Below are 17,310 nucleotides of genomic sequence, written 5' to 3'. Positions count from 1 at the left end.
TTACACAATAAACGATACACGTGATTTAAAATGCACACTCATAATGAGGTACCTTTGCCACTAATTAAAAAATATGACCATGCTGATAAACAAAACATTATCTTTAATTACATAGCTAAAGTACTTCCATTTACTCATATAAAATAAAACTGAAATAATTCTTACCAAAAATTGTTTGTATTGTAACTTATATGTACATTGCCCATTTGTTGTATCTTACGTTTGTTGTATCTTACGTATGTTTTATAGAATGTTTAATAATCTAACCTATCCTTGTTGTTTTCTTGTGATATTGTAGTTGGTAGAGATCTTATTCAGTTATGTTCACTTTTTTAGACAATTAATACAGTATCTTTATCATGATAATACAGTACCTATACAATTATTGTGTTGCTTAAAACTAAACGTAATAAAGAGACATGTACTTGTTCCTGATAAAATAATTTAATTAAAAATCGTAATTAATGAAATTATATAAAAGGTTAAATATGCCTAATAATAATAATTGTTAAGTTTGTAACAAATTTTTGAATATCTCCATTAAACAATTGAAATACCGGAATAGAAAAAAGAATGAAATTCTTATTTTTAAAAAGTGTTATAACATTGAAAAAAGGTGTTATAATATTGAAACAAGTAGTACAGAAATGACAGCGTTAAGAATACTGCAATGGTACTTATTATTTCGTTTGCAAATGGCGTAGTGGTAGTGGACCTTGATGTTTGTCAAGTCAAATTGTACATTAAATAAACAAGTGAATGGACCATAGTAATAACTGACTTGAGGTGTATGATAACATCATGTTAACAACTCTAGGCTGAAATTGCTTAGGCTGAAATTGCTTAAAAATTAAGAACAAAATAAGAACAAATTGAGGCTGAGGTAAAATATGTCAAATGAGGTATTTTTATTTTAAAGACCTTACTGTCTGTGCGATAGGTCTGACTATGTAACACAGTCAGTTATGTGTACCTACCTGTCATTTTTTTCCGGGACCCTTTTTCAGGGGCCATTTTTACCTACATTTCAGTACAGCGTATATAGAGTGCACATACAATAATATTTTTTTTGTTTGAAAATTGTGTAAGATAAGAACAAAATAAGAACATTTTGAGCCTGAAATCGGCCAAAAAATATTAACACTGAGTCTGGGCAAATTTTATCTGGTTCTTATAAAAAAAGAAAATTGTAATTACTTGACTTTATTCCAGCAATCCGTACCAGTGCAAGGATGTCAATATTTTATTAGAACGACCTTTAGTCTCTTTAGTTCTTACTCAGTTGTTGATAACTGTTAAGCTACGTTTATAGGCCAGATGTTATTTTCTAAGCGGCACGGTCCGTATCGAGTATAAAACATGGATAGAAAATTAACATTTATTTTATGCTTTATAGTAGGAGTGCTTGTGTTTGTTGTAGTCTTTTTTCCAACATACTTTGCTAGAGATTGTGGTTGTGACGTTACAGAACCTACACCGACAGAACCTACACCATTACCTAAATCTGAGAGGGTATCATGCAGCCCACTAGGCGGAACAGACCAGGAGAGTTGCATCAGTCATGGCTGTAAATGGGACGCGAACACGGGAGACGATAAAGTGCCAAAATGTTTTTATCCAACAGCGTATGAAACGTACAAATTAGCAAGTCAGGTGAAAGAATCATGGGGATACCGTATCAAATTGGACCGTAACATTGATTTGAAAGCAGTTACTAATAACCCGATTGATATTGTCGTACTGGATATTGAATTCCAAACAGAGAATCGACTCCGTATTAAGGTGCGTGTGTACACATAATTTTCAAAAATATTGTTTAATCATATGCGTATATAGTCTTCATTACAATTACCGGTATAATAACATCATTCGTTTCTATAATATTCGAGCACTGTTTGTAAGCCTATTATTCAGCAATTTGTTATATTTATATAGGTAGTGAATCATACTTTGTAATCATAGATGTGCTACTAGAAAGTACTTTGCAAATGAAAGAAAAATTACCTTTTACATAAAGAACTGTAGCCAATAATTTTGTTTATAATATTGAGAAAAGATACTAATAAAGAATGTAGTAGAATGTGGGTTATACAATGCAAACTAAATGTTGTGATAGATGCAGACATTCTTTATTCGTCACGTATTGACTCATTTTAGCGATTAATATGGTCACTATATAATTGTTATTCCGTTATATTTAGTGAACATACACATTTGTACCAGCCACAATCACGGATATGTTCAACTTACCTACTATATTATACAACGCTATATATACACCAGACGAGGATCCAGCAGCTTTGCCACTAAATGTTAAATTTTCAATGCATATCAATGTCATGTTTTTGAAATTATCACTTCTCACTTATCCATTCTTAAAATGTTGTGCTTCCCTCCCTGAAGATGGAGTAAATCAATAAACATAATTCATACCCATTATCTCCAAGGAGCCAACAATTCTTAAATTGATGTTCGACTAACTGCATTCTAAGAGATGACTCACTATATATCCGGCAATCATTATTTATACAGTAGTTTGATTCAGTTTTCAATCAATCTACACGGAATCTTTTTACCATTGTACATAGTCTAGACAACAATCATATCATCAAAGTTATAACTTACAAGTTCAATATCAGTTTGATTTAATTCCGTTCGCGTTGTACAGCAGTTCATTACCTTCTTTGTAAATGTTTGTCCACTGTTAAACCACTCATCCAACAGAAAAAGAAAACATTAGACCTATCCATTTTATCGAAATAGTAGGTATATTAATCACAAATCATTCAAAAACGATTAAAATATGAACTTCCTTAGTTTTCATATTTTTATTAGTTTTCAATATTATAGTGTTTTTCTCTTCTACTTTAAATTGTTTCCTTTTCCCAATTTCACTCCATTTTTTTTTTTTTGTAATCAGTTGTATTTATAATAAGCACTCGAATTCTAATGTATCTGTATCTTGACGTACACACACCCAATGTGCTGGTTGTTGCGTACGTTGGTATGGTCAAGTCTGTGTGAAGCAACAATTATAATGAGCTTTGGTCGTTAATTTATGTATCTTGATGAGTTCAAGGCGGCTTTATGACATTAAATTGAGTGTTTATACCAATTTTACTTTCATGCTTGGCAGAGATATATATTTTTTTGTACATGTTGAATTTTAGTTGGAAAAAAAAAACTCAGCAGTTAACGAAACGCAGAAAGAAGGAACTTGCACAGTGTAACGATTCTCAATGATAAAGCCCGTCCATTTCCTCATTGGTAAAATTTGCATAAATGGGAAGTAAAAATACAAATTCGATAGGGAAGTAGTTTCTATTTACATATGTGTTGTTATTTTATACAGACAAGAAGAGAACTTAGAACTGTGCCTTCGGTTTCCACGTTTTATTATTTGAATAGGCATTCACAGTATATGTATTTACTTAGCATAAATTTCAACTAATTTACAGAGGCACGTATCACCCGACAGGATTAGTTTTGCGCTTGATCTGATTTATATTGCTAACCTGGACGGTAATTCGTCACAAACATTTGGTCCTTACTCAATTAGTGTGTGATTGAAAACTTACATATTGCAACATGACACAAAAACAGCAACAGCAACAACTGCAACAACAACCACCACGCCACCAACAAAAATAAAAATAATAATAAATTATAAATTACAGTAGTTGGAATGATAAAGAAATATATACCACAGTAATATTTTTTTTTTCAATTCATTAACAAATTAAAAAATGGCCATAGCAAATTATTAACCGTACACCGAACGAGTATTAGTTGATTATATATATATATATATATTTTTTTCTCTGACTTAAATTTTTGAATCCACAGTTTTACGACTCAAAAAAACGCAGGTTTGAAGTCCCAATGGATATGCCAGTGAAGCCAAACACAGCTCCTGAAGCAACTACTTATGATGTGCAGATTGTTGAAAACCCATTCAATGTCAAAGTGATTCGTAAATCTTCGAAAGAAGTGGTGTAAGTGAAATTTAAATCTATTATTTTGTTCATCTTTAACGTTGACGCACATAAACTAAAGTATGGTATATAATATGCCTAGGCCTATTATTATTATTATTGTATCAGTGGCGGATTTAGGGGGCAGGCCCCCCTCCCTTTTGGAAAGTTAAAAAATGAAGGGGAAAAAAGGACAGAAAAAGAAAAAATTTATCGCCAAAAACGCATCAGAGGCTATTTTCGGGCGTCTATAAAAAACAAAAATTTCGCGGGGGCACGCCCGGCCTGCGGACGCCCTATGGTGGTGTTATAACTCCCCCCCCCCTTTCGACACCCTTTCGGACATCTCTGGATCCGCCCCCGAATTGTATCAATGAATCTTATATTTTCGATGAAATTTTTATTTCCAATTCAGATGGGATATGTCAATCGGCCCATTATACTTTGAGGATCAGTTCCTTCAGCTATCAACACGCCTGCCTTCAACAAGCGTATTTGGCTTCGGAGAGACTGAACAACCCTCGTTTATGCATGACCTTAACTGGAAAACATGGGGTTTTTTCTCAAGAGATCAACCTCCATCTGTAAGTCAATGAATGGAAAAAAATGTAATAATTAAAGCTATTCACAAAGTTTTTACACCAATTGCACTTTCGGGTTATAAAATACAAGTATAACATTAACCAGAAACTAACCTTGGTCTAATAAATAACCAGACATTCAAAGAAAGTAAGCCAAAATATTTAACACAACCAACAATAGTAAAAACTTTAAATATAATTATATTGTATTATTTTATTTTATTCAGTTTTATTCATAATACTGATAAGCTTGCAAACCTAAGTCTAAATTGCATAGAGGCCTTTTTTTATTATGCACTATATTAATGGATACTTAATTTATATAGTTGATAAACATAATATTTTATAACAATAATAATTATTTATATCATTATTATTATTTTACTATTATCAGTAATGAGAGCAGCTGAGCTCAGTCGGCTAATATGGTGGTAGCCACTGTGTGTGCGCTGAACCGTGGAGATCTCTAGATCCCCGATACTATTCCCATCGCTGCCTCTCCTTGTGTTTCAGCTAGAGGGCTGGAATACAAGTTACAATTGCAATTAGCGCACCGGTGTGCATTTATGGCCCATGTGCACGTTAAAGAACGCAGTACACTCTTCGGTGTACTGCCCAATCACCACCAGAAGGACCCCACTGGAAATAAGTCTTCTTCTAGATTTTCGTGGGCTATCCTTGGTGTTTACACCGAATAAATCCAATCCAAGCTTATTGCTATGTTGATGATGTGTACAAAGATGTACGGTACTCTTTCAATTTTTCTTTATACTTTTGTTGTTTAGACTGGTAACATGTACGGTGTTCAGCCATTTTATATGTGTCTTGAAAATGATTTCAATGCGCATGGTGTTCTCCTTCTGAACAGCAACGCTATGGGTAAGAACTTTGAATTATATTGATGCTAACACTGATAAATTTATATTTGCCTTGTATTTCAGCCAAATAATTTAGCAGGCCTATATAAAACTGTGATAATATTGTTTAAAAAACACAAGTGTCACCTTTAACGTTATGATGACGATGATGACGATAATGATTATTATCATTATTATTATCACCTACCGTATTCAATCCAAATGTCTTTTAAATCGTACTCCCTTTTTACACGCATTGTGTCTTCTGGAACGTTACTATAATATTTTATTAAAATTACCCTTCCCTATCCTTCAGCTGTAGAGATACAAGAAGCGGAAATTATATTATTGGGATTAGGGTCTATTCATGAACGATGTTACAGCATGATGGTGTCATATTATGCTCTGACTAATGTTGGTTTCCTCTCCTTATAGACGTGGTACTTCAACCGGCACCGGCGTTAACTTATCACACTATAGGGGGCGTCCTCGATTTCTACCTATTTTTTGGTACTTCCCCTGAAAATGTGATACAAGAATATACTTCAGTAAGTTGAATACATGTTTTTCTGACTTTTATCGATAATTATAAGGGATGCTTTAAAAGATATGCTATTAGCAAAGTCATTATAGCATGGATCACAACTCACTCGGTGGTTTTTTTATTCTTTTTAAATTTTAGGCAATTGGACGCTCATACTTACCCCCATATTGGGCACTTGGTTTCCAACTAAGTCGCTACGACTATGGCAGTCTCGATGAGGTTAAAATCGTTGTTGATGGTATGAGAAAATATGGAATTCCACATGTAAGTTTGCACAATTCTTGTCTTTATTATCGACATTAAGAGAAAGATCAGTTGTCATAAGTCATTAGGACAATTATGAAACTACCTGTGTTGGACCAAAATATAAAACACCGTAAGACATAATATAGCTTCATTCCCAGCTTGTATTTCTGAAGCATATTATTAAACAAAACCTTTTTGGCATCTAGTCTGCATTGATTTGCAACTTAGTTGGAAAGTTTAATGTAATTTCTAAAGCCAGCTGAAGGTTAGGTTTCCTTTTTTCTGGTGCTGCTAAGTTCTATTTCATGCTTTTATATGGCATTAATTTTACCAATTTTAGAGAATTTGCCTTTTAGAGAATATACCTACAGAGACCTAAGTCTGTAAGGTAGTGTGAGAGAAGATTTAGGAGTTAGATTGTTTTTGTTATATACACATAATATAAAATCATTTTGTTTATAGGATATCCAATATGCTGACATTGATTATATGGAACGACAGCTTGATTTCACCGTTTCTGCAGATCGTTATGCAGGATTTAAAGAATATGTCGACCAAGTGAAAGAAGAAGGCACTCGTTACATCACGATTCTTGTAAGCCAAAAAGATCTATTTTGTTTTTATTTACGTGGCATTAGATACATAATAGCAAATAATGATGGTGACAGGCGCGGAACCAGACCTTCGCCTAGTTTGCCCAGGTGAAGGTCAGTGTGAAAAAAAAATAAAATGTTGACCATTTTTCCAACAATTATACTTAATTTTATTGACTCTTATTTTGAACATTACCTTTTATTTGAATATCATCATCAGGACATTATTTAAGTCCACACAATCCTACATGTTACAATTTCACACTGGTTGTACTGCAGGCCCTACCAGAGATGTACATTCCCATTACATTATGGTCTTCCATTTCTATAGCGCATGATACAGTGCATGACAAACTTTACGTAACCACTACTAAATCATTCGGAGTGAGGCTCAGCTCAGTTGTACATGTGTCTGTGTGTTTTAGCATTGTTTTAAATTAATAACCTATCATACATTCACATCAACTGCAAAATATATTTGTATTAACTATTGTTTTCAGTAAAAGTGGCGTATCCAGGATTTAAGGAAGGGGGTGGGGTGGGTTTGGTGCTGATGAAATGAGAGTCCACACTACGTCAGCGCCACCGTAGTTGGCGGTGACGCAAAATTTCAGTATTTTATACCTTTTGGGGGCTCGGAAATAGAACCTTTTAATTCTTTTCATAAAAAAAACCCCGAATTAATTAAATAGGTACCAGAAAATGGCACTTTAATACTTACAGTTACAAAATCTATAAACAAAAAAAAAATCCAACTGAGAACTACACTGGTTGGGTCTCAGGTGAGAAAAGTTTGAGAATTTGACACAAGATATGATGCCCAAAAAATAGCACTTGAATAGTACAAAACATACTATATCTACCTGAGCCCTACCCCCCCCCCCCATGGTTTTGTGCGCAAGTGAATTAATTTTAAGAATTTGAGACTTTATAGATGCCCGAAAACGGCACTTAGATAATTAAAATTTATGAAAACTACCAATCCATACACCTCAGCCCACCATATTTGAGGCTGAGGTAAGACAATTTTAAGAATTTGAGACATTTAGATTCCGGAAAATGGCAATTTAATACATAAAAGCTACGAAAAATTACTATATCCACCTGAGCCCCACCATGGATGAGGCTGAGGTAAGAACATATTACGAATTGGGGAGTTTTAGATGCCAGAAAATGGCACTTTAATACATAAAAACTAGAAAAATTACTATATAGACCTGAGCCCCATCATGGTTGAGGCTGAGGTGAGAAAATTTTAAGAATTAGGGACTTTTAGATTCCGGGAATGGCACTTTAATACATAAAATGTATGTCCTTTATTTTTAACACTTAAAAGGGGCACTTTATATTTTTTTTCAATCTCCAAGGACCTCTCGCCCCCCGCGGTAACGCCACTGCAGCAATATCTCCCTTGTCTCCCTCTAGGGGTGGGGGTACACAGGCATCCAGCAATATCTTCCTTGTCTCTCTCTTTTTATCGGGCAAATGATGAGCAAAGTTATAACTTTTTTATGACTGTTCTCCACAAATCTCTGTTTTCCATATGTTGTGAAATGTAATCTGTAATCTAATTGTGCTCGATGTATGTATATGGGCCGTCCTTGCTTCCTTTTCCCATGGGCTGATTCCCAAAAGAGAACCCTTGAAATAACTTCATTTTTTACTTCTTTTACTTTACCTTCGTATCCTCAAAGTTCTTGATACGGGGAATATCTCCATACAGGTCTTTATTTGTAATATGTTGTTTATAGGCCTAGTTGATATTCAAAGCATGTCTGAGTGATCTTGTATAATAACCATCAAGTCCTCTTTCTCAAAAATATCTTCGTTTATCTATTTATAGAAATTCCGTAATAAGCAATATTTGTTTTAAAACCCTAGGTCACGTGAGTTGGAATTCCCCCATGCAGTGGCGGATTCAAGGAAAACCCAGTCGGCCCGGGCCCTGGTAAATATTTCAAAATTATTTTTAAAGAATGGAGAAAATACTGAAAATTTCCGGCCATCTAGAGGTGACGTAATCTGAATTTTTCTTACCTCCGCCCCAACCATGGTGGGGCTGATGTAGTTATATGTGAAGGTCCCTCTCTGGACACCCTCTATTTCGAATTTCTGGATTCACTACTGCAAAGGACCACCCCATCTGAGCGAAGGTCAGGGAAAATCCTGGATCCGCGCCTGGGTGATGATATAGATCATAATAACAATGATGATGATGATGATGATGATGATGATGATGATGATAATAATAATAATAGTACAGTAATAGTAATAATTGTTGTAATAATAATAATAATAATTTTTGTAATAATAATAATAATAGGCCTAATAATAATTGAACATCTGAAATTAGAAAAATGAAAATAACAAATGATATCTTAAACAGCCTAGATCCATCCATAGGGGAAACCTTAACAATGAAGAGGGTTAAAAACAGTACCTTAAGGCTATATTATGATATATATATATAATATATATATATGTATATATATATATATATATGTATATATTTATATACATATGCCTACATTAGGTAATATAGGTATATTATCCTGTTATCATGGTTCATAATACTATAATATATTAACAATATAATGTTACGTCCATCAGGATCCGGCAATTAGTGCTAACGAAACTACAGGAACTTATCCACCTTACGAAAAGGGCGTAGAAATGGATGTCTTTATTAAGGACGAGCAAGGAGACATTGCTTATGGCAAGGTAAGCTTCACAATATTTTAATTTAGAAACTAATTTATTTACACGAAATGCTTAGAACTAAAATCAACATACATATTAGATCAGATCACTCTTAAAGGAATCCTTCCGAATCCGTAATTGAGAAAGATTGTAAGCCTAACCTTAAGCAGAACACAAGTCATTTTCTTTAATTTTTGTGAATACTTTTTGATCTTATAATCAAGCAATTAATTTACTTTACTAATTTAATTAATCTTCAACAATTAGATCAAAGAAGAGAAGATATTCTACTTGTGTTTGCAAAAAATCTAAATACAATTATCCCTAATGCAATGATAAAAAAAAAAGATGGGATAATACTTATTAATTCCAATATGCAAAGTGAGATATATTGCAATACTGAAAGATTTAAAAACTCTTGTTTTCCAACCTTGTGTAGATTATTTAGCAAAACTAAGTAAATTGCCCATTGTTTGAAAAGATTTTTAACACCATGTTCCTTATATCTGAGCAATTTATATCAAAGTCTTCATGGGAGTGTTCATTTCAATTTCAATACCTATTCTATGTGTATTTGCGTTGTGGTCCTCTCTGTTGTTAATGACTGTCTCTTATACACATCTAGATGTGTATAAGAGACAGATATATATATATATATACAGATAGATAGATAGATAAACAAATAGATAATATAGTGTTCGAATAGGAACAATCCCGAGACGTTTACATACATCTGAAATAAAGGAACTTTTTATTGATGAGCTACAGTATGCTTGATACGACTATACAACTTGATTGATTGATTCTGTATGTGTGCTTTGTGTCTAATATAAGATGTATAACACGTTAAAATGCTTGAAGGACTCTCAGCTTCAAAGTAATGCTAATATTATCTATGTTTAACATTATTATTAATAGGTTTGGCCTGACTACCCAAATATCATAGTAGATCCGACAAAGGACTGGGATTATCAAACTGAGGTATGTTTTCAATTCTAATAGCGCATTATCGTCGTGGATTGATATTGTCTAGATATGTATAAACGATTATTGTTTAACGCTGTGACTCATTTACCAGAAAATAAATCCACAGTACACTAAAGCATCTGAATTATTGAATATTCATCTATGTTTACATTACATTACTGTTTACATTACATTACTAAAACTTGCACCCATTGAGTTTTCGGACATTGATGGTGTTAAGATTAATCTAAGTATTTTCATCATAATCATTACCATCATTATTATAAAAAATACTTTGTTCATGGTTATTTTACATAATTCATATATCATATTATATACAGTAGTATGTCATACATAAAATAATACAAAGAACGGTAAACGTATGAAAACACGACAAGAAGGCCAACACAACCTTAGTTGATACCTGACAGGATTGCTCAAAAGTCGAGGAGCTCCCCGGATATCAGCTGATCGAATTAAAATTATTATTTGATGTTGTAAATAATATTTTAAATATAGGTCTATGTACATGTCGGTAAAGTGTTATAATCATTAATATGCAGTTAAAATAATGGTTTATTCAAAATATTAAAATATTGAAACTGTAATCAAAAAGTAATTCAAGCATGTAAGAAATGGCGTTTAAGAAGATTAAGAGAGTTTGTGATATTAATAATAAGTTTATTTCGAAGATGTACTGGCAGTTTATAATTTTGCAGATACGTGGAAATGAGTTAAGAATTGTAAATTTGATTGAACGAGCAAAGTTGTGAGAAAAATTAAGATGATTAGGTGTCAATGGTTAATTGAAATGAGTTCTGCAGAAGTGTTGATGTGAACATGTTCATATAAGCATTTGAAAACAAAAGAAATGTCGAGATATTGGAACCTAGGTTCAAAAGTCATTGTGTTAAGTTCTGTAAGACGATCTTGATAACTTGGCCTGTCATTGAATTTCATAACAGAATTTAGTTATTCTACGTTTCACTTCTTCGAGAGATTGGGTGTTAAAATGCTGGTGAAGCGTCCAAACAGGTAAACCTATTCGAGAGTAGTTTAACATTTAACGTACAATTAATTACAATAATTTTACATTTCTTTTTATAGCATTACAGAGCATATGCCGCTTTCCCAGACTTCGTCAAAAATTCAACAAAAGAATGGTGGATAGAGCAGATACGAAATTTGTATAACAACGAATTCAAATTCGACGGATTGTGGATTGTGAGAAAATATAAATTATTAGCGTATTAGATTTGACAAACACTTTGAAGAGTGAATAAACATACTGAAAAAAAAGAATGTCCACATATCACATAGGCTTATATTGGAATTATATATGTTATATATTATATATTATTATATTATGTTATACATGTTTTTTTTATTATACCTATACCAGTACCTATACATATGTAATGTAATAGGTACAAGTAAATACATTTATTACTGTACATAAGTTTTATCTTAATACACGTGTTATATTTCAGGATATGAATGAACCTGCTAGTTTTGTCGAAGGATCCGTTAATGGATGTTCTGAAAATGAGTTGGATGTACCACCTTACAAACCAGGCAAGTCTGTACCTTACGATTTGAACAAAAATTCAAGTATGGTAGTAAAGCACCCACATGACTCAGACTAGTCTGCCACGATTAGACTAGCTTTCGCTGCCAAAATATTATGCAGCAGATAAAATAATTAAAATATAAAATTTATCAAATATGGACAAATTATGTAAAAGCGTTTAATTCACTCAGTAAGAGTGCATTTATTACAGATCTGCGTTATAAGACATAACTAGGTATCAATGCTTAGTGCACAGTGTTCATTTTGAAAACAATGTCTTTCTGGAGCAAACCCATTTTATAACTATGGTATATAGGTATCATCGTAAATGTAGAATTCATGGGCTCTGTTTTTTATACAATAGGACAATACAAACCTCTCATAGTTCACAAACGTAGAAATGTTTACTTCAAGCACTGAAAATCTCTATTTTTTTAACATTTACAGCCATTTACGGAGAACGATTAGCAGATAAAACGCTTTGTATGAACTTCCAACAACACCGGACAGAAACGGAAATGTCTAATCACTATAACATGCACAGTTTGTATGGCTGGTCTCAGACTCCAGTAACGCTACAGTATGTTAATCATTAGAAAATTATGATATATAAAGGCTACTAATCGATTTAAGAATCTTGTTCTTAAAAATTACCTTAGTGGTTTCAGTTAATCACATAAATCCGTGCAAAAATATTATGAGCCCTCAAGTGAATATATTGAAATAAATTCTTCAGGTTTCGTAAAGATAGTTACAAGTAAGTAATTTCATAGGTATTTCATAGGAGGTATTATAATTCCACACATCATTGATGATCTCATCGCCACAATACAACGCAGGGTCGGCCAATTAATCCTAGAAAAACCATCGATTAGCGCGCTTTTTGCGGTTCACAGTATTTAGTCGCCGTTTCAACAATAGAACCAAGAATATGAACTAAGAGTTCATGAAACGTCGGTAAGTTTCGCCTTTAAAAATTGTTGGGTTCAACCTCAATGAAAAAATTCTCCCAAGAGAGAGTTGAAAAGGTAAATAAATAAAATAAATAAACGATGTTTTACAACTTATCATTTTTAATAATGACTTTCTTCTGTTTGCAAATGCAACTTTTTATTGAGGGAGGGTGGTATTACTTACTTACACACACATGCACGCTCCCACGGAATACTGATTCACATGATCTACCACATGAACATGGGGTGAGAATCATAGATGTCGGGAATAATATACCTTGTCAAACACACAGTGCCGTCAAATTTTGTTTCACCACTGGCAGCACCACTGAGTAAATTGCTGTTGGAAATATTACACGTAAGCGGTTATCCATTTTAATCTGTAACCTGTCATTGTAACTGGAAATATTTTTCTATCACACCAAATTCTATGAATATGCCTGTTTTCTAATATTTTACAGAGCAGTTCGATTGGTAACTGGAAAAAGGAGTTTCGTCGTTACCAGGTCAACTTACGTAGGGTCTGGGAAATATAGTGGTCATTGGTTAGGAGATAACACCAGTATTTGGCCGCATCTTCACAAGTCCATTATTGGTATACATCAGTTAATCCCTTCAAACAATATAATAATTTTGTCTGTAACCATTTTGTATACTTATTTATGTTTTTAAACATATACCGGTATCATTTATCATATTATATTTCTAGTGTCAATCTGTCCTTTTTGTAAAAACTACATTCCAAATCTCCCAGCACTAAGCAAATTCGTAGTTTGAACTACACATGCCCATATCCAAGTTCAGTCGACATATACCTATGTTTAGTGTACGTTTGTTTATGGCGATAGAACTTGATATGGGCATGGCAGCTTCTCGTTTTTTGACATGGTCATCCTAACAAGGAATTCCATTCAACATTTTTCTGTCTATGCAACTGGGGTTTTTTTTATTTGTATTTATTTTGTGTATTTCCTAACACCAGGCATTCTTTCTGTTTTGCAATACCCAAATTCTAAATGCTTAATTCTGTATCTTTCATTAACAAGAGATGTATACTTAAATTTTCTTAATTTTTCCTTCAACTTTATTTATTGAAAGCATTTTTGTTTCTACTTTTTATGTCTTCATTAGATATCTTATTTTTGTTGTTGTTTGTTGTTTTTTTTTAATTATTATTTTTTGTTGTTTTGCTGTTAAAAATGCACTGAGCATGACAGGGTTGGATTCTGACATAGTAAGTCACATGGGTTTTTCAGTCAGCCACTTTATCTAGTGTTTTCATTAAAATTAATTAAATCATATTGATTAGTAGGCTGTTATTACTTAAATTTTGCTATGCCATTTTCGTAATATTTTTGTTTTCTATTTCTAGGAATGTTAGACTTCAGCCTTTTTGGTGTTTCTTACGTAAGTTATAGATCTACTTTTTATATACAGTAGTACTAGTGTAGGGAATGTTCAAACACACGCCATATAAGCACACCACTAGCCTAGGTTCTAGGTCTTTTTTATTTACAGCAGCCCAAACAACGCCACTAGCAAGCTAAGTAAGCCTTATCTATTAATTTCACTCAGGAAAAAACTGACAATTACACAGTAAAAATACTTTGGTTTCAGGTTGGCCAACAATATTGTTATGTGTATTTAAAGCATTCTAAGTAAAATACTAATTATACTATTTGCACTTGTTTACTTAATTTGGTCTATTTAATAATGTAGCAATATAGCGTTAATTGTTATAACTAGAATAACACTGTTTTATGAATCTCTTAATTTTCAGACTGGGGCCGATATATGTGGTTTCTTTGAAGACACTACAGAAGAATTATGTGCACGGTGGATGCAACTTGGAGCATTTTATCCTTATTCAAGAAACCATAATGGAAAGGGTTGGGCAGTAAGTATGCCGAGGCCTTAGTCAGGATACTCTACATTTTTTACATTATCAAATGAGTTTTTTGTATTTCTTTATATGCATTAGATAGGTCACAATTCATGTGGAAGAAAATTCCTTATTTAGAGTCTATACTAGAAAGAGTATTCGTTCAAATGGATAAATTATTCTTTGATTAAGTGGTATAACTTTTAATAATACAGTCATATACTATTCTTGATTATGAGATTACATAGAAGTTGTACTTTTTCTTTTTACAGCGTCAGGATCCACCATTCTTTGGCGCTAAATTTGCTAACAACTCCCGTAAAATATTGCATACGCGTTATGAGTTATTGCCATTTCTCTACACTCTCCATTATGAATCAAACACATTGGGTAATACAGTTGTGCGGCCTCTTCTTCATGAGTAAGTTCATGTAACGTACATTATCTATTATCTACAATTGAAAAATTATGTAGCTTTTTATCAGGTATCAAATTTTCTATGCGCATACGTAATGAACAACTCATAGTAGGTCTAAAACCTTCCTATTATGTAAAATATCAATAGTTACTATTATTTCCTTCTTTTTAAGATTCACCAATGATGTCTTGACTCATACGATTGATCGCCAGTTTTTATGGGGTCCGTCACTTCTCATTTCACCTGTATTGGACCAAGTAAGTCTATAAGTTCGTGTTTAAGTGGTACAAATCAAATTTAACCGAGAAAAGAGTTGACATACTGGGAAGAATATGCTTAAAATAGTGAAACGTGCGTTGGCACGATGCTCATTGCAATTGGGATTGCTTGCAATGTTCACGATTTTCCATTTCAGTGTGTCAGAGGTAAATCATAATTATGCGTTGCAATCTCGTAGGGCAGTTTGTATTAAGGGCCCGTTTATACAACACCCTTTAACACTGCTTAGCAGCGATGTGTGTTAAACACATAAACGAAATAGGGATTCCATGCGATTACAAACAACTTGGAAAAGGCTACTTCAAAAAATCCCCATAATTGCATCCCTGCAATGCCGCCTGTCGACCTCTCAGACTGTATCCGGTGTTCCCAAGTAACGACAACTGCTCAACCAGAGCTGATATTATGTCGAAAACCGGTGTTTTAACGTACGGTAATTATGGTTACAGAGCATTATATATGATTTTATTTGTTTAAAATTGTAATCAGGAATGAATGTAGGAATGCAGAATATTAAAGTTGAATAATAGGTGGTATGTATTCCATCAGTGGCATGACCGATTAGAATTTTCAAACAGTAAAAATAATAATTATCATTATAATACTGGATACCTATTGCACCATAAGATTTATTCAAAAACACAATTTTGTTCTATAGGGAGAAGAAACCGTGAATGTCTACTTCCCGGAAGCGTCTATTTGGTATGACTTTTTTACAGTAAGTAAACTAATTCTCTTAATGTTTCTTATTATTCTTATTATTATCATAATTTGTCATTATGATCATATTGACGATGATGCTCCAACATGAAGATTGTCATCAGAGGTGACGTTATCATCATCATTGTTGTTGCAATACAATAAAATACATTGCAAAACCGCCCTCTATTGAACAAAATTAAAACCCATGAATGGAGCAAATGTAGGCTTAGTTAATATAATTGTTGCTTATTTTTAGGGTGAACGTCTTAATTCAGGTTACCAAGTTCTAGATGCACCAATAGACGTGATAAACCTCCATGTACGCGGTGGTTATATCCTCCCGACACAAGAGCCAGACAACTCTACCATGTTCAGGTAGTACAGTGGTGAAATATATTTTTTGTGATAGTCCATTTTTTATATTTTATTCTGATTCAACAGTAAAATCCAAGTTACATACAGAATGAAAACAAGACAATTAATAGATATTTATACAAAAATATAACATTTTGGAAAATATTCCCGGAAAAGTCAAAACGGGAGCATTGACGACATGGGCCTGGGTACCCATCTAATTTTTGCTTTTGGTGAGTGCAGTCCAAACTGATTAGTATATTGAGATATTAAATGTGTCGCACTATAAATAGTTATATGGTTGTTGACTTTGCGTTTTAGCTTTTATTCATTTTTTCTTGTGTATTTTTGTGATTATCAAAATGTATTGCAAACTGATAAATCGATATTTTATGTACTTTATAAATTGATGCTTTTTTGTAGAGTTCTGTATGTTGAGGTAAGTCTGAGACTGAACCCTTTTGTAAATTGTTTTTGAAGGGTGTTTTGATGTTTTTGCACTTACTACTATTGATTATTATATTTTATTAGATAATTGTTTAAAACAGGACCAATTAAAAAAAACAGACTGTCATATCTCGTCTGAAATATCTTGCATAAATATGGTTTAAATAAAAAAAAATTACTATATAAATAAAATTATTGTTCGAAAGAAAAACATATTTTTTAATTTTAATTATGTTCAGTTCCT

General features: G+C 32.9%; 1 protein-coding gene across 1 annotated transcript in view; it reads left to right on the top strand.

Annotated features, from left to right (window-relative positions):
- Window positions 1–637: 637 nt before the first annotated feature.
- Window positions 638–17,310, top strand: part of LOC117110767 (maltase-glucoamylase, intestinal-like) — a 19,178-nt gene continuing 2,505 nt past the window's right edge. The window contains exons 1-20 of the mRNA XM_033253564.1: window positions 638–1,782; window positions 3,847–3,995; window positions 4,390–4,558; window positions 5,341–5,434; window positions 5,848–5,960; window positions 6,095–6,220; window positions 6,665–6,796; window positions 9,406–9,516; window positions 10,414–10,476; window positions 11,569–11,685; window positions 11,952–12,036; window positions 12,479–12,611; window positions 13,446–13,579; window positions 14,357–14,391; window positions 14,765–14,881; window positions 15,139–15,287; window positions 15,457–15,541; window positions 16,222–16,281; window positions 16,522–16,640; window positions 17,043–17,058. Coding sequence (XP_033109455.1) covers window positions 1,360–1,782; window positions 3,847–3,995; window positions 4,390–4,558; window positions 5,341–5,434; window positions 5,848–5,960; window positions 6,095–6,220; window positions 6,665–6,796; window positions 9,406–9,516; window positions 10,414–10,476; window positions 11,569–11,685; window positions 11,952–12,036; window positions 12,479–12,611; window positions 13,446–13,579; window positions 14,357–14,391; window positions 14,765–14,881; window positions 15,139–15,287; window positions 15,457–15,541; window positions 16,222–16,281; window positions 16,522–16,640; window positions 17,043–17,058 — 2,430 coding nt within the window. The 5' untranslated portion in view covers window positions 638–1,359. The remainder of the gene's footprint in view (window positions 1,783–3,846; window positions 3,996–4,389; window positions 4,559–5,340; window positions 5,435–5,847; window positions 5,961–6,094; window positions 6,221–6,664; window positions 6,797–9,405; window positions 9,517–10,413; window positions 10,477–11,568; window positions 11,686–11,951; window positions 12,037–12,478; window positions 12,612–13,445; window positions 13,580–14,356; window positions 14,392–14,764; window positions 14,882–15,138; window positions 15,288–15,456; window positions 15,542–16,221; window positions 16,282–16,521; window positions 16,641–17,042; window positions 17,059–17,310) is intronic.

Source organism: Anneissia japonica, unplaced genomic scaffold (assembly GCF_011630105.1).
Source record: "Anneissia japonica isolate Jap-2015-1 unplaced genomic scaffold, ASM1163010v1 scaffold2756_len2360902_cov194, whole genome shotgun sequence".
Classification (NCBI taxonomy): domain Eukaryota; kingdom Metazoa; phylum Echinodermata; class Crinoidea; order Comatulida; family Comatulidae; genus Anneissia; species Anneissia japonica.
Note: the sequence above shows the minus strand (reverse complement) of the source record. Positions and strands in the feature narration are given on the sequence as shown.